General features: G+C 39.8%; 1 protein-coding gene across 2 annotated transcripts in view; it reads right to left on the reverse strand.

Annotated features, from left to right (window-relative positions):
* NR1H4 (nuclear receptor subfamily 1 group H member 4) overlaps positions 1 to 17,059 on the reverse strand; it is a 70,773-nt gene extending 53,714 nt beyond the window's left edge. The window contains exon 1 of one of the 2 annotated variants that reach the window (XM_032171510.2): positions 16,926 to 17,059. In XM_032171510.2, coding sequence (XP_032027401.1) covers positions 16,926 to 17,004 — 79 coding nt within the window. In that variant the 5' untranslated portion in view covers positions 17,005 to 17,059. Of the gene's footprint in view, positions 1 to 6,677; positions 6,787 to 16,925 lie in introns of those variants that run through there. The other variant, XM_032171508.2, reaches the window with a different exon arrangement.
* Positions 17,060 to 17,416: the final 357 nt, after the last annotated feature.

A 17,416-nucleotide genomic window follows, 5' to 3' on the forward strand; every position in this document is an offset into this window, starting at 1 on the left:
GTAAAAATACTCACTTGCAGCAAATTTGCAAGAGCCATAAATTGGAAACGATCTAAATATTCGTCCATAGGAGTCTGCTTAAATAAATTTGTTACATCCATACACTGAAATATTAAGTAGATGTAAAACAATTATTTAGATTTCTATGTGCTGTTATGGAAATTTCCTACGATATGGTGCTATATGAAAAAGGTAAGCTATAGACCAATGTGTATATTCACATGGGTATTAAAACACCAACTGTGTGTGCGCAAAGACAAATTTCTGCATGACACAGAAGAAAGCAGGTGGTGGTGACTGTGAGAGGTGATATTTTTACATTATATTCTGGGATAGAAGATTGCATAATTTTTTTTTACTGTTTGTAGTTTTTGCCATGTGTATATGTATGTGTTATTTTAATCATTATAAAACAAAGGAGGAGCTTTAAAAAAAAGAATACAGTGCCTGCAATCTATCTACTGGATTCAAATTCCTGCTCTACTACTTCAAATCTGTGTGCAGCTGGCAATTCCTTAATGTCTTTAAGTTGCAGTCTTCTCCTAATAAAACAGAGAATAACAACACCTACCTCACTGGGTTGATGTAAGGATTATATGAGATAATGTGTGCCAAGTGCTTTGCTAAATGTTTGGCACACAGGAAGTGCTCGATAAATTATTGCTGACTTAAAATAGGAATAATAACAATTATTCTTACTACCATCATTATTAAAGGAGCCCCTTATTTAGAAAACCTCTAGGTAATAGAAAATCATCAGGTTATGAAAATGCTTCTATTTCCTGGAAACATCAACTATGGCTCTTTAGAAAATAAAAATATTTAAATTATGCAAATGCTGAAAAAAATAGACAGAAATAAGAGACAGGAAAGTTTACAAATGTGTCTGATTCTTCAAAGTGTTGTCAGACAATTCTAGACCAAAATTCCAATTCCATCTCTTACGAACAGTGGGACTTTGAGCAAATTATTCAAACTATTGATAAACCTTGGTTTTCATGGCAGCAAGGTTGGGATGATAATATCGATATCAAGAGTTAGTCTGAGGATTGAGTGAGATGATACAGATTCACAGTTCCTTATCTGAAACCTTGGCAGTCATATGTGTGTTAGAAGTCAGAATTTTCAGGATTTCAGAACAGAATACAGTGCTATTTATGTATCCCTCCCAGCACAGTCTGGAACAGAACCCAGAATCAAATACAGCAATATTTTCCACAGGGAAACGTATGAATATTCACAGTAAGTGCAATAAGTAAAGACCATAAATAGTTTCACATTCATTCAGGTCAGGTTCTGTCACCAAAAAAGTGTGTGCCAAACTTTTAGAAAAACGTGGTTTTTTGGGGCTTTGGGGATTTCGAATTGGCAATGCTCTTTGCTGTGCTCAAAAGATAGTTGAAACCATTACTGTAATTATTATGATTACTATTACCATATTTTGCAGAAAACTTTTATAGAGTTCTTCGTAGTGGCAGGCACTTGTATGTTCTCATTTATTCCTCACAAAACCCTATGAGGTAGGTAACATTATTAACCCCCACTTACAAATGAGTACCATGAGGCACATAGTAGTTAAGCAACTTTACTCCTATCTACCTAAGTAGATGAGATTTGAGCTCTAGGAGTCTAATCTCAAAGCCCATGCACTGAATTGCTGCTCTCTGGGGGTAATTTCAGGTGTGTGATACTTAAAAACATGATATTCAAAGCCCCTCTCTGCATCCTCCTACATGCTCTTGTTACCCGCTTCTCGGCCTCCGCTTGCACATAACCTATAACTGGGCCTGCAAGCTTCTGCATGACTCTACCCTTGCTTTCTTTTCCAGCCATTTTGCATGTTCAGACATCTCTGTTTCTTGAATGTGCCTTGCCGCTTCCAGACTCAAGACTTCTCCCACCTGCTGCTTCCTGAGCCTGAAATGGTTCTCAACACAGCCAACCCCTCCCAGGGCTTCATCTCACTAATGACCACTTACCTCTAAATTCCCTGTGGGTATTGCTTCTCTCAGGAAGTTTTCCCAACAGAAGAGGTTTCTAGGTCCCTGGCAGTCATGTTCCTGAATCTAGTTACATGCCATTTAAAAACCATTACTTACCCTACCTGGGCCTCCCTCTGTTCATCTGTAAAGAGAAGACTCCACCCTAGATAATCTTCTAGTTCTTCTTTATATCTAAAAGTCGCCATAAGTATATGACTAATAGTTTATGAACATTAGAATTCAGGGCTTTTCTACACTGCCAAATTTCAGAATATACATATTACATGTTGAAAATAATGCTTTCTGCATTAACCCAGGAAATGATTGACAGAACACGTGGTATACAGTATCTGTACAAAAATCAATTTCTTTTCCTTCTGTCTGACTTATCCATATTAAAACAGCATAGGCCAGGTGCGGTGGCTCACGCCTGTAATCCCAGCACTTTGGGAGGCTGAGCCAGGCGGTTCACGAGATGAAGAGATTCAGACCATCCTAGCCAACATGGTGAAACCCTGTCTCTACTAAAAATACAAAAAAATTAGCTGGGCTTGGTGGTGCACGCCTGTAGTCCCAGCTACTTGGGAGGCTGAGGCAGGAGAATCATTTGAACCTGGGATGTGGCGGTGGTAGTGAGCCGAGATCACGCCACTGCACTCCAGCCTGGAGACAGAGCAAGACTCCGTCTCAAAAAAAACAAAAACAAAAACAAAACAAAATAAAACAAACAAACAAAAAACGAGTATGTCTGATGGACAAAATATTTTAGAAATGGTGCCTTGTCTTATGACCACAAAATGGAAGGAGAAAAATATGGAATTATTACACAAAAAGAAAAGATAAAATATAAGCAAAATCCTGATCTATTTCATCACCAAATACGATGAAAATTTCTGGAGTGAACGGAATTGAAAAAAACTAAAAAGTATTAAAAGCATTAATTTCACTTACACTTAGATTTTATCCTCTAACTTATCTTATTCCCTTAACTCCCCTTCCTCCCTTAGCCCAATTTCTCTCTGCCACAGGTCTAGTAAGGTTAAGTAATTTGCCCAAGATCAAAAACTGATAGAATCTGGATTCTGTAGCATCCAAGGAAATGTGTACTTTTTTTCTCCTCATATGACAATTCTAAAATCTTTAAGCATTATTTCAACGAAACTATTATTTTCATAATCAAGAAATACAAAGGAGTCCCAAGTCAAGTCAGATAATGATATCACTGTCATATCAATCTCTGGAATAATCTAGATCAAAATGGAAAGCTTTCACAAAGATATAGATAATATCATGCTAAAACAGTAGAACATCAGTAAAAATATGAGAACAGTACACAATAATATTAAATAATACTTCCATTATTGGCCAAGTGCAGTGGCTCATGCCTGTAATCCCAGCACTTTGGGAGGCCAAGGCGAGTGGATCACCTGAGGTAAGGAGTTTGAGACCAGCCTGACCAACATGGTGAAACCCCATCTCTACTAAAGATACAAAAATTAGCTGGACGTGGCCACTCAGGAGGCTGAGGCAGGAGAATCACTTGAACCTGGGAGGCGGAGCCTGCAGTGATGAGCCAAGATCGTGCCATTGCACTCCAGCCTGGGTGACAGAGAGACTCCATCTCAAAAAACAAAAAAAAACCCTTCTATTCTCAAAGCACATTCACTTCTAGCATTTCATAGTGTGTCTCCTAAATCTCCACAAATAGAGAAGTAATTACACAGGAACTTTACAACCAAAGAACCAGCATGGCCAACATATTCCAAAATGGTTGGACTAGAACAACTTCCACCGTTAACTGACCATGAGGTCTTAACTGGCTAAGCTTTTCCTATTTCAATCTCTCCTGTAAAAATGTGACGGTTGCTATCTCAGAAGGTAGTTCTGAGTGTAAAATACAGTTGCTGAGAAGCAGCTTCGGTAAGTCGAGTATCATTAAAAGACATGTTTCCTGAAGAACCTAGCAAAATCTTGATTTTAATCATAGTTAATTGATAGCTAATAAGTAATTATTAACACAGTCTGTCTTGATGATATAAGTATTAGGATAGTTATTTCATTACAAACATATATTTATAAACATATGCTCATGTTCTCTCTCTGTCTCTCTCTGTGTGTGTGTGTGTGTGTGTGTGTGTGTGTGTGTGTGTGTGTTATAAACACTTGCTATTTAGCAGTCCCTGTGTTAGGGTCTGAAGATATGAAAGTGAAAAGACACATACGAAGGCCCAGCCTTTCTCTTGTTTGTGTGTTTTGGGAAGTGGGGATGTCAAGGGTTGGGACAAAAATAAGTAAACAAGTAAACAAATACAACACTGGCAGAAAATAAGATGTGGAGGGAGTAGAGGTAGTTCGACTTTAATTTAGAGTATGCTTTCTGAAAAGGTAAACTTATTTCTATTTTGATACAATTTAAAAGGGAAAATACATATTAAAATTTAGATTTATTTTGGAATTAGCCTATCAAATAAAGATTTATAATCTTTATTTTGGAATTAGCCTATCAAAAAGTATGAGAATTAGGATTCCTTTGTGATGGTTCTCCATGGAAGTTTAGGGAAGAGTTCTTAAATGAGAACACATGGATGGACTCCAGGGGAGTCTGAGAAGCCCTGTAAAGAAAGTAAAATTCTTCTGGATAGACAGTCTCCAGGTTTCAACACCTTCTCTAAAGGAGTGTCATCTGAGGGAACTTTCTGAGGTGATAGAAGGGTTCTATACCTACCAATATGGTAGCCACTATCCACATAGGGATATTAAACCCTTGGAATGTGGCTAGTGATACTTAGAGTCTGAATGTTAAATTTTATTTAATTCTAAGTTAAAATTTGAAGTTGAATAGCCACATGTGGCATATTAGCCAGTGCAGCTCTAAGGAATTTGGGACCAGAACCACTGTACCCCCAAATGGGAAATCAGGTTTGCATAAATACAGTGGCACTCCCCCATAATCTCACAGTGAGTTTCTGATGCTCCTGAGAAAGGGTCCAGTTTATATCCAGTTTTTCATTCCTGGCACAACGCTGACCGTAGTAAATGTTTAATGAATGTCTGTTGAATTGCAGTGCCTAGAAAAGTCACTTTTTTTTTTGCCTTCCTTTATTTCTTAATCCACGGTTTCTTCACTAAATGGCAGGGCTTTACTGCGAAGTTGTTTGCTGTTCCTGGCATCAGGCCTTTGTGATGTTAGTGCCTCTCCCTGCCTTGTCAGCTGATCACCTGCTTCTGGTCACCTACTCCGGGAGCCCTGCCCCAGTTCCCCCAGGTGGAATTCACCTCTCCTACCTCTGTACACACTTCTATTATGGCACATACTAGAAGCATATACAATCATTTCTTTTGTTTACAGGCTTATCTTCCACGCTGAACTTGAGATGGTGTGAGATACTACCTAAGAGTGCCCTCTGAGCAGACAAATCTGGATTCATTTCACCCACAACTCGTTAGGTATATGAACCTGGGAAAGACATGGAACTTCTTTAAGCTTCTGTTCCTTCCTTTACAAAGCTGAAATAATGTGGTGCCTGCATGAGAGGCTGTAATAAAGATGAACTAAAGACAAAGAATGTAAACTGCATAGTGCCTGACACCACATACACATGTATACTTTTCTGATTGTTGTGATTAGCCTGTGAACTCTTTGAGGGAAAATATTAGATTATATTCTTTTCTTTATATTCCTGGCATCTAACTCAATGCCTGACACATAGTAAATGTTTATTAAATGTTGGTTAAATTGAAGTAAATGGAAAATTTGCTTCCCCGGCCTTCCAACTCATTTCCATTTCTAAATACGGTGTCGGTCACTTTTAAACATCGCATTTAAACAAAATGGTATGCTACCAAGTCTATGACCAAAAACATGTTCACAATTATCATTATTATAAAAATGACTCGAGTTTTTTCTTGCTGGAAATTTAAAAGATGAATTTCTGTTTTAAAAAATATTAAAATATGGTTTACATTATACTGTGTTTTAATTATAATCTATGTTGTAATTCAGAGAAAACCAAAAGCCTGGGCCTAAAGCTCAACTCTGTGCTTATCTGATTTTTCATGGACTGTTGGGAGAAACCTGCTGTGAAACTACTTCACTAATTGGTGTTTCCCAAACTCTTTTCATTTTTTTTTTACCACAACCTACAGTTTTAGATACATTTTATCTCATATACCCTGTACATACTTACACATATGTAACTGAAACAAAATTTCATGAAATACCACTTGTGTTTACTCCTTGAGGGACACTGATATTTCTCTTCTATTATGTTCTAATCCAGTTTTTAATGCTGGTCACAAGACACTAAATAAATTTTGTGATCCTCCGGGAACTGCGACTTGCCATTTTAGGAACACTGCATTAAATAATGTATGTTAAAATGTTTTTTCAAGTGTCCATTATATTAATGTTAGAACTGTCTAATGTTTGGTTTGGAAGAATACTGATAATTTGACATAATAGTCTATGAAGAATATTAGGGGAAACATCCTTACATTTCATCCCCATAAGATATTCGTCTGTTTAGAACCCTACAAAAATCACCCCAACCCAAACTCCCACCCTAGTCTTCTGGGTCTGACTGAGCCACCATCTTTGACAGACATCTGTTACTGTCATCACCAACCAAAGTCCCCAGATTTCCTCAGTCCAGTCGCAAGAGCTCGACCCGAGAGCACCTGTGAACAGTGTCCTACCTTTTGCGGGCTTCATACTCATCATTTCCATGAAAAATCCTGGCGGCGTACAGCTGCAGTGAGGACTAATTTGAATTGGATTTTCTAACCCCTGAAACTGCATTACCATTCTTAGCTTATTCACAGCAACTGAAAATGAGACTAGGTAAGGAGTGAGAGAGGACAGAGGTTGTGTGGTTTACTGATTAACTTCACTACGGAGCAGAATATTTGTAAATGTTTATGAGAAAAGTCCTTAATGCCAAATTGCCTAGTAAGCTGGAAACCAGTCTCTTAGATAAACATTTTGGGGGAGTACTTTTCCATTTTAAGAACTTTTAGAGGGTGGGTTTCTGTTCAGTGGCTCTAAAACTGGATTTGGAGGTCAAGTGCCATGCTCCAGGTCCTGACATTTGTCCCCATCAAAAGGTGGCAGAATGGTATGATTTAAAATGGAATGGTATGATTTAAAATGGAAGCATTTTAAAGCATAATGCTTGATATGGTTTGGCTGTGTCCCCACCCAAATCTCATCTTGAATTATAGCTCCCATAATCCCCATGTGTTGTGGGAGGGATCCGGTAGGAGATAATTGAATCATGGGGTTGGTTTCTCCTACACTGTTCTCGTGGTAGTGAGTAAGTCTCCTAAGATCTGATGGTTTTATGAGGGGTTTCCCCTTTCGCTTGGCTCTCATTCTCTCTTGCCTACCACCGTGTAAGACATGCTGCCTGTAGTCCCAGCTACTCGGCAAGCTGAGGTAGGAGAATGGCATGAAACCAGGAGGTGGAGCTTGCAGTGAGCCGAGACTGCACCACTGCACTCCAGCCTACCTACTGAACCTACCAAACAGCATAGCTTAACCTAGCCTACATTACGTGTGCTCAGAACACTTACATTAGCCTGCAGTGGACAAAATCATCTAGCACAAAGCCTTTTTTATAAGAAAGAACTGAATAGCTCATGTAATTTATTGAAAACTATGCTGAAAATGTCTGTTTCACACCATTGTAAAGTCTAAACATAGTAGGTTGAACCACTGTAAGATGAGGATGTATATATGTTGAAGCCTTAAACCCCAGTACCTCAGAATGTGACCTTAATTGTTGATAGGGTCATTACAGAGAAAATCAAATTAAAATGAAGATCCAATATGACTTGTATCCTTTTAAAAATTGGAAATTTGGTCACAGAGACAGAAACGCAGAAAGGGAAGTTGATGTGAACACACAGAGAGGAGACGGAGACGGCCATCTGTGGGCCAAAGAGAAAGCCCTGGAGCACATCCTCCACCCACAGCCTTCAGGAGGAGCTAACCCTGCTGACACCTTGATTTTGGACTTCCAGCCTCCAGAACTATGGGATAATTTCTGTGGTTTAAGCTACCCAGTCTATGTTACTTTGTTACAGCAGCCCCAGCAAAGTAATACATCCAGGCTGTCTTGGCACTTATTAGCTCTGTGGACAATGGACAAATTCCTGAATCATTTTCTGCCTTGATTCCCTTGGTTGTAAAATGGGGTTTATAACTATACAACCTCAAAGAATGATATGTGATTATTAACTAAAATAGTATTTATAAAATGCTTAGCACAACAGGTGGCTACCCATCATTACTATGTTGATGTTACGATTGCTCAGCTTTGGACTCATGTTGTACCTTGGGTTGCTTATTGAATAGGAATAATTCTATATTTTATCCTTCAGCATAACTTTTGGACATCAAGCTTAAGTCTATTGGTTGTTTTTCAGAAATGAGGGCTTTAGAAGGGGACTCAGTTGACCCAGGGTGGAGCCCAGACATAATGTAGCGAGGGGCACTGTGTAACCTTAGGTGAGTCTCTCAGCTTCAGTGGGCCTCATTTGCCCACATCAATAGACGGTAAAACATAGATAATAATTCCTGCCCTACTTAGGCCTGTTCTGAAGATAAAATGAGATAGTAAATATGAAAGCAGTTTTAAAAGGCAAAGGTGAGCTATACAAGTGGAATAATCGTTGCTAAGACATTTCTATAGCCTTCACAAGTTTCCAAAGCGGTTCCATATGCATTATCTCATCAGATCTTCACTTGCACCCTTTGAGGGAGGTATTATTTCTAATTTCCACTATCTTTAAGCCTATTTTTAAACTCAGTGAGTTTCAGTGATTTGTCTATAGTCATACCATGAGTAAGGAATGATGCTGGGACTTTAACCCAGGTCTTCTGACTCAAAATCCTGTGGTGGAAAAACTAAGGTACACTTGCCGTAATTGCCAAGAAAGAGGAAAACAGTGATGGTCTATGGGTATATTTCAGTTCGAATTGCTTGATCAAGGGTCACCATCTGCAAAGCCATTTTCAGTCCTCAGTTTACTTCTGACCTCATTCTCCCCTCCTCATAATCCCAGAGCTATCCTTGCCTTGAGAGGGTCATAGGTGAAAAAGCTACCCAAAGGATATGAAGCTAGACGAATGATTCAGAATTTTCCATTTCAAGAATTCTCCACCGAGTTTTTCACTGGCCAAAATAAATGGACCTGTCGGGTGCCCTCAGAAACATCTATACTAGATAAGAAATGAGCAGGATTATTTAGCTGACCCAGGAAACCCTTGTTGCTGAGTGAAATTCACACAGAATGTTCTTATAACAAGACTGATCGGATCCCTTTGCATTTCTCTTAGAGATGATCAACTGTCTCGTATTATTTTTTCCCTAAAAGAAGATTTTTTTCCTGAATATCTCTGCTGTCTAAAACAGTAGCCACTAGCTATATATGGCTATTTATTAGTCTCTTTTCACACTGCTATAAAGAACTATCCAAAACTGGGTAATTTATGAAGAAAAAATGGTTTAATTGACTCACAGTTCTGCATGGCTGGGGAAGCCTCAGGAAACTTACAATCATGGTAGAAGGTGAAGGGGCAGCAAAGCATGTCCTCAAAAGGCAGCAGGAGAAAGAGTAGGAAGGGAGAAGCACCAGACAACTTATCAAACAACCAGATCTCATGAGAACTCACTCACTATCATGAGAACAGCATGGGGAAACCACCCCCATGATCCAATCACCTGTCACCAGGTCTCTCCCTCAACATGTGGGGATTATAATTTAAGACGAGATTTGGGTGGGGACACAGAGCCAAACCATATCAGGCTATTTAAATTAAACAGAATTAAATTAAATTAGAGTCAGTTCCTCAGTCACACCAGTCACATTTTAAGTGTTCAATAACCACATGCGAATAGTGGCTACTGTAGTGGACGAAGTAGATCTAGAACATTTCCTTCATCACAGAAAGTTCTATCTGATGGCACTATTCAGCACAGTTATTCGGGAGCACTGTGAATATTGTACCTCTCATGCTGAGTGGGGCATCAGCTATGAAGTCATGAAAAAAGGGAGGTCCCAGAGTAAATGTTGGCAATGCTTTTTTTCTGAGAACTATCCTTGAGAACAGACATGGTCAGCAGACTTTAATCTTATTGAAAGACCCTCCCAGTTGAGAAAGTGAATAGAAGCTTTCTCTAAGCCTGGAGACTTAAACATTCGATTTTGTTTCCTTGTCCTGATTATATTTCAGTTGCCTACTTACTAATTATGGAATGTTTAGCAGATTATTTAACATCACTAAATATTCATTTTCTCACCATAAAAGGGGAATAGTAATGGTACCTACCTTATAGGTGTGTTGTGAGAGTGAATTTTAGTGGCAAATAGAGTACTTGTGATGTGCCAGGCATTCTTCTTATCACCTTATTAAATAAGGCAAGTAACTTGCGCAAAGTTAAGGAATTTGTCCAAGACCACAGGGTAGTAGATGGCAGAGATTGGAATCAACCCAGGAAATCTGTTAACAAATCTAAAATGTACTTAGCTTGATATCTGACACATGAGTTTCTATAAAGCACTCAAGAAATACTAGCTGTTATCATTAACAATTATTTTTATTGTTGTAAGTTAATATGTTTGCAATATGATTTTATAGTCAATCTTTTTCAACTTGGCATCCCTAAGAATCTGTTTCTTAGCCTGAAAGGTTGAGAGCTAAGGCATAGACTGCAGTGGAATCACCTACCAGCTGGCCAACTCTCTGACTCATTGCACACCTTTTCCAAACTGCAAGCCCTAGCTGAAAGAGGCAGTAATCTATTTTGTGATAAGAAAAGGCTCATTCAATATTTCTTTCCTTCTCCCATTTCTTTACTCCACTATCCAGAGAACCAGATCTGAGATTCCTTGAGAAAGAAAAAACCAAAGTAACAGTAAATTAAATGCCTTAGAGACTACTTACAGCTATGGAAGAGTTGTGGAGAAGAAAGAGCAGTGACAAAATATTTCAAGTATGCTGAAACAAAGCTTCATTTTATCTGAGACAATGGTATCTCCCTATCTTTTGGAAACTTTGAACTTTAATTCACCCAAGAAGTTAGAACTATGTTCACTTGAGTTGAACTCAGTGAGAGGGAAAAATACCTGAAATCAAATGTCAGAAATATTCTACAAACTGCATCTCAAAACCTTTAATTGCATTTTAAAACATGTGACTGATTCTGTAACATCTGGAAGATTCTTTTAATTTAAGCTAAGTCATAGGGAAGAAGCAGATTTCCAAGTGAGTGTATTCTGATACAAATAAAGCATGAGGAGGCTGAGGAGGGAGGATTGCTTGGGCCCAGTAGTTCAAGGCTGCAGTGAGCTCTGATTGTGCCACTGCACTCCAGCCTGGGTGACAGAGCAAGGCCCTTTCTCTATAAAAATAAAAATAAAGAAATAAAGCGCACCCTGAGAAAATGGGCATACACAGCTGAGTGAAGCATAAGGCAATGCGAAGTAGCCAAAGGAAATGAAAGATAAGTGAATGGGATTGTATAGGATCTACCTCCTGACACTTGCTAGGCCTCAATCAGAATGGGGCTCCGGAAAGACTGTTAGATACAATATTAAACGCAATACAAGACGTGGATTCCAAAGCTGTTGTTAGCAATGTAATAATGCAAAGGTGAGGTAACCAGAAATTTATTTACATATTGTTTGTTTTTGATTTTTGGTGGTTTTTTGTTTTGTTTTGTTTTTTTGAGACTGAGTCTCACTCTGTCACCCGTCTCATTGCAACCTCCACCTCCTGGGTTCAAGTGATTCTCCTGCCTCAGCCTCCTGAGTAGCTGGGATTACAGGCAAGCGCCACCACGCCCAGCTAATTTTGTATATTTAGTAGAGATGAGGTTTCACCATGTTAGCCAGTCTGGTCTCAAACTCCTGACCTCTGGTGATCCGCCTGCCTTGGCCTTCCAAAGTGCTGGGATTACAGGCATGAGCCACCGTGCCCAGCCTTTTTTACATATTGTTGATTCTCTCTGGCCCCTTGAAAGTTCTTTGCACTCCACAATGTTGAGATAAACAGTACTTCCTTCTTTTAATGAGTGGAATGGTGTTTATCATTTCAACAATTTAAAATGTGACAACTACATTTCAAACTCTGGATTAATTGTAACATTTTAGGATGCCTTGCAGCTTACAGAGCACTTTCCCACACAGCCCATTCCTTCCTCCCAACACACTGTGAAGTGTGACATTATTATCCTCATTTTACGTAGGCGAAAACTGAAGTTCAGAGAATCTCACTTGCCTCTGAGATTTCATTTCCCACTATTTTATTCCTTATTTCCATTCCCAGTGTCACTGTGCTAAGTGAATCAGGAATCACTGTACCCAGGAGCATTGGGTGTGGGAGGATAAGACTGTACTTTCTCTTGCTTCTTCTCTTATTGTTGGAATGCTTTGTCTCTTAATTTAGTCTTTAAATTTTTGTAATTTTTGAGTTTTTAAACCATGATTGGCTAAAAGTAAATATAGACTTTAGTTAATATACCATCTCCTATCTTATTCACTATGTCAGATGGTGGGGAGCTGTGGACTTTGTCATTATTACTTTTTATTATGCACTAATTGCATAAAACCTTGCCTTATTCATTCATCAGAGACGCCTTTTTTAATCCACTAAATTAATCTTTGACCAAGCTGCCTGGCTTGCAGGATCTCCCAGAGGAAAGGAGCCGAATCTCTGTGTGGTAACTGTGTCCTTCCACCCCCGTGCCTCTATGTGGATTCAGTTACCGACGGGCTAGATTCCCATCTGGATTTGTCAGGGATGTCTGGCAACAGAATAAATTAAAGGACTTCAGGGAGGTGATTCCAACCCCCGTCTCTCTGATTCCATTCTGTCCAAGTTTCTTTTCTTCTTTTTCTGGTGGAGCTGCCACATCCCTTCAACCCGTCTCTGATCTCGGCCATACCTGCGGCAGCTGATCATAGGCGAGCTCAGATGATGACCTCAGGCTGACCGCCTGTCATTTCAAGAGCATGCCGCACATCCCTATGCTTTCTGCCCAGAACTTCGCTAATCCCACAGGAGACAGCTTGGCCTGAGCTCAAAAACAGTCCAGAAGTGCGGGGAGTTAATGCCCCCTGGGGTGACGCTCAACCAACGGGAGCCAAGGGGCAGTTAATATTAATATATGCTCCAGTCCCTGACCCCTCTGCTGACAGTTCTCTGTGCTGCTCCCAGTGGCATCAAGCTGGCCTCACCCACACCAGGGATCTTGACAACTGACGTCTTTTGTTTTCCCACCATCCCTGACGCATCACCCACTCCCTTGCCTCCGCTCCCCCATCATCTCTCACATAAACTGCCTTCATGCAAGTACTCATTTGCGCTCTGCTTTTTGGAATAAACATTACAGGGGTGAAGACATTTCCCCTTCACCTTAAGCAAAGCCTTTGAAGAGTGAGGGGCACATGGTCACCTCTAGAAGAAGCTGCAAGTTATCACTGAAAAGGTCATTAGTGTCTCCAGCACCCAATAGTGAGTGCTTGTCAGTATTGTCTTCAGGTCACCTTCTAAACACCTTAAAGTTGTCATTGAATTATGACCTTTATAATAACCTGCAGTGAAGGGGACCATGCCCAGGACCACCTTAAAAGGACTTGTTGAGCCGTGTACCAAGTGAGTACCATTGAGTCACCACTTCCTGACGTGGACAACAGTAGCATTTTTGTGAACTCAAATGTTTAATTTGAGTAAATGTCCTAGAATTCCCAGCCTGATAATCTACTTTTACCAATTGAACTTGAGTGAGCTGTTCAAGGCTGCACAGCTGGTTAATGGGAAGGCAGTTGTCTACCCCTAAATAAAAACGAGTAGAAGACAAGGTCCTTCTGAGTCCATTCCAGACTTTGGGCCTTTGCACTTGTTATTGCCTCCTCCTGGAATGTTTTCTCTGGCTTCTTGTCTTTCAGGCTGAGCTCAGTTGTGGAATCCTCAGGGGCCTTTCCTGACTATACCACTTAGAGCAGCCCATCCCTCCAGACTATAGGGCATCACCCTATTTTGTTGCTTTCATAGCATGTATCACTACCTTGGGCATCTTTAGGTCCAAATAAGGTATAAAAATGATATTATTTTGTTTATTGATTTATTTACAAGTTTATTGTGAGTTTGTTCTCTACTAGGATCTTGCCTGTCCTATTCTCTGCTTCATCCCAAGGCCCAGCATATTGTCGGTGTCCGATATTTGAAGAGAAGAAGTGACAGCTATCCATAGACTATTCCATTAACCTTGTTTGCCCTTATTATAACAACATGACTGCTGTTTTGAATACACAGTTAACCACTGGAAAAGAGTCCAGCTTTCTGGGCAGTTGAACCCATGGATTAACCCTTCCGAACTCCTGGCATAGCTTAGACCCAGGAGTGCTGAGTTAGGCCTGCGGACTACTCATTCATGGGCCAGTCTTTTCCCTGGTGCCTTCCACCCTACGTACATGAAGGGGCCATAGAAGCCATCAGTGTCATCATGACACACAAGAAGACGAGGAAGAGGAATAAAGGAATCAAAATTTTCTTCGTCCTCCCCTTTGGCATACCTTTAGCTCAGGTACTTTTTGTTTGTTTGTTTGTTTTTCTTGAGATGGAGTCTCACTCTGTCACAAGGCTGGAGTGCAGTGGCGCAATCTCGACTCCCTGCAACCTCCGACTCCCTGGTTCAAGCGATTCTCCTGCCTCAGTTCTCTCGAGTAGCTGGGATTACAGGCACGCACCACCACGCCCAGCTAATTTTTGTATTTTTAATAGAGACAGGGTTTCACCATGTTGGCCAGGATGATCTCAATCTCCTGACCTCGTGATCCACCTCCCTCAGCCTCCCAAAATGCTGGAATTACAGGTGTGAGCCACTATGCTCAGCCTAGCTCAGATATGTTAAATGAAGTGAGACTGAGGGCCTAGGGGAAAGAGATTTGAAAATAATGCTTAGACGTGGCTCTACAGCTTAATGGAGAAAAGGAAATGGAGTCCTAATGGTCACACATGGTCAGATTAGCTTACCAGAAGAGAGGACCAGATAAAGAGTTGAGGAAACTGCTCTAGCAAAGAATTACAGCTGTGCATTGCAGCTCATGCAGCTTGTGCTATATATTCTCAGAAACCTTAAATGCAGTGTTAGGAAATGGAATAAGAATGTGGTTCAGCAAAAGAGAGAGAGGAGAGAACCACACCATAAAAGCAGAAGGCACAGTGCTTCCTTAGCAATCATTTTTAGATGCTTCTAACCTGACGGCATCTTCATGGCTTTTTCTGTATTTACTGGCATCTTTTTCACCTTATGGCTGCTGAAATCACCCTGAAATCTTCTGTGCTGGCTGAAAATTGGGCTAGCTTGTAAGGAAAACCCTACAATTTTCTCTCTGTAAGCAATTGGAGCTGAATAGATTGGTTTAGTAATGACGAAGCCTAAGCTCAGAGATCTCAACCTACAATCATAAAATTTTACAGCAGGAAATGGAAGTTTTTGTTTGAAAAAAAATCTCGAGTGGAATTTTTCTTTATCTGTGGTATGTGCCAATAGTCCTAATTATTCTGTGAGTTCTGACTGCTAGAAGAAACTATCACTGAGATGTCTATACATGGACTCTGTTCTGAGGAACCATAGAAGGGCAGGCAGGCCAGACGCAAATGGTCAAGTGGCTATACATGGAGGCAGGGCCTCCCACTGCCCTTGACTGCATCTACAGGATGAAGATAAGCCAACTGGAAGAAACAAGATGCAGCAAGTACTTGGGAGAACTGGCATTTAATAAATAATTACTGCTGCCTTTGGTCTCTCTGAGAGTTACGGATCAACATCTGTTTTTTCCATAAACCTCTTTTTGCTTTCCCTTCTATTATTTATTACTGGACTCTTATTTATCAAGTGCCTACTAAATATGCACTGGATAATAAAAGATTAATGAAATATGGTCACTGCCCTTAAACGCATTTGTACTGTATGGAGGCAGGTACACATGTAAATAATTATTGCAAATAATGGCCCCCTTTTGGAAATGGCCTAATCAACTATCACACACTAAAGTGCTAATGACTAATAGGTAACAGCACAAATTATTAATTAACAGGTCCTAGGAATATCAGCAACCAAATAAGCGGTCATGCCTTCATACATTGAACTTTGAGGAACTTCTAGTGTTTGCATTTTCACTATTATGGCATATCATGGCCCGTATATTAACGGAGGGTGAAAACTGGGAGCATCCCAGGCTCCCAGCAGGGCTATTATGCAGAAGGGAATTATTTTAACACTGGCAGAAAGGCTCCCTCTCCCACCCAAAATATTGCCTTGGCTGACTCTTTGTTAATGTTCGCAGTTGAAACTCTTTATAATGAGATGTTTTTCATAAATGCATAAAGTGGAGCAATATATCATTTTATGGTATCATCTAGTTACAGATCTACTGAAAACTGCTTAGTACAATTTGTCCTCAATCCTGCTTAAATGACTAATCCTGACACTGTGCCATAGATCCCCCAGCACCAGAGGAACTGCCAAAGGAAATCTGCCCAGCTATAACCTAAGTAAACTCAGCCTTTAATAGGTATCATATTAAGCCATAAGAATCATGATTTCATAGTTTAGTACCTGCTATAATAATATTGGAATTAGCCTCAGAGGAGGAATCGCTTTCTACTCCCTGCTCTGTTAATTATCTAGCCTCGCGGCCTTGAGCAATTCACAAAGCTCTCGCAGTCCTCATCTATAAAAATGAAGACCATTAGGTCCCATGAATCCAAGGTCCGATCTACCTCTAACCTTGCAGAGTAGCTAACATTGATTGAGTACTTGGAACAAAAACATGTTCTTGACCCTGGGTTGGACTCATCATCTAGGCATTTCCTCATGTATTTCCAAATCATAGTTTGTTCTTACTGATATTCAAATGGACTTGACAACTTACCAAATAAATTTTCAGAAAAAGAAAATTCATCTGTGGTAGGTAAATGGGAGTGTTCAATGAGATTCATTTTTGATCCCATCCAAATTTTTCAATTGAAATGCACTTTCTTTATGGTGGTCTTCAAAAAAAACTCCTGAAAAGAAAATAAATAAATAGAGTTTGTGACTGTGGGGATGGGGGAAGGGTTGGTTAGGAGAGCTAGGGAAGGAGACAGCGAGATAGTTTACAAAAGTACAAATGGCTCCCTTTGAATGCATTTTACTATAGCCTTTCTGTATATATCTTTTCTCAATATTTATCATTTTTATACCTCATTTGGACCTAAAAATGCCCAAGATATGTACTCACATAAAAGATACCAATTTATCTGAAAAAAACACCGTATGTTTTCATTCAAATTTCAGCCCTTGGGAGATTGGGCAAGATACGATGACATTTTGACTATGTCTTTATTAGAAGAAAGAAACAAATATAAACAGCCTTGATTTAAA

Source organism: Hylobates moloch, unplaced genomic scaffold (assembly GCF_009828535.3).
Source record: "Hylobates moloch isolate HMO894 unplaced genomic scaffold, HMol_V3 SCAFFOLD_12, whole genome shotgun sequence".
Taxonomy (NCBI): domain Eukaryota; kingdom Metazoa; phylum Chordata; class Mammalia; order Primates; family Hylobatidae; genus Hylobates; species Hylobates moloch.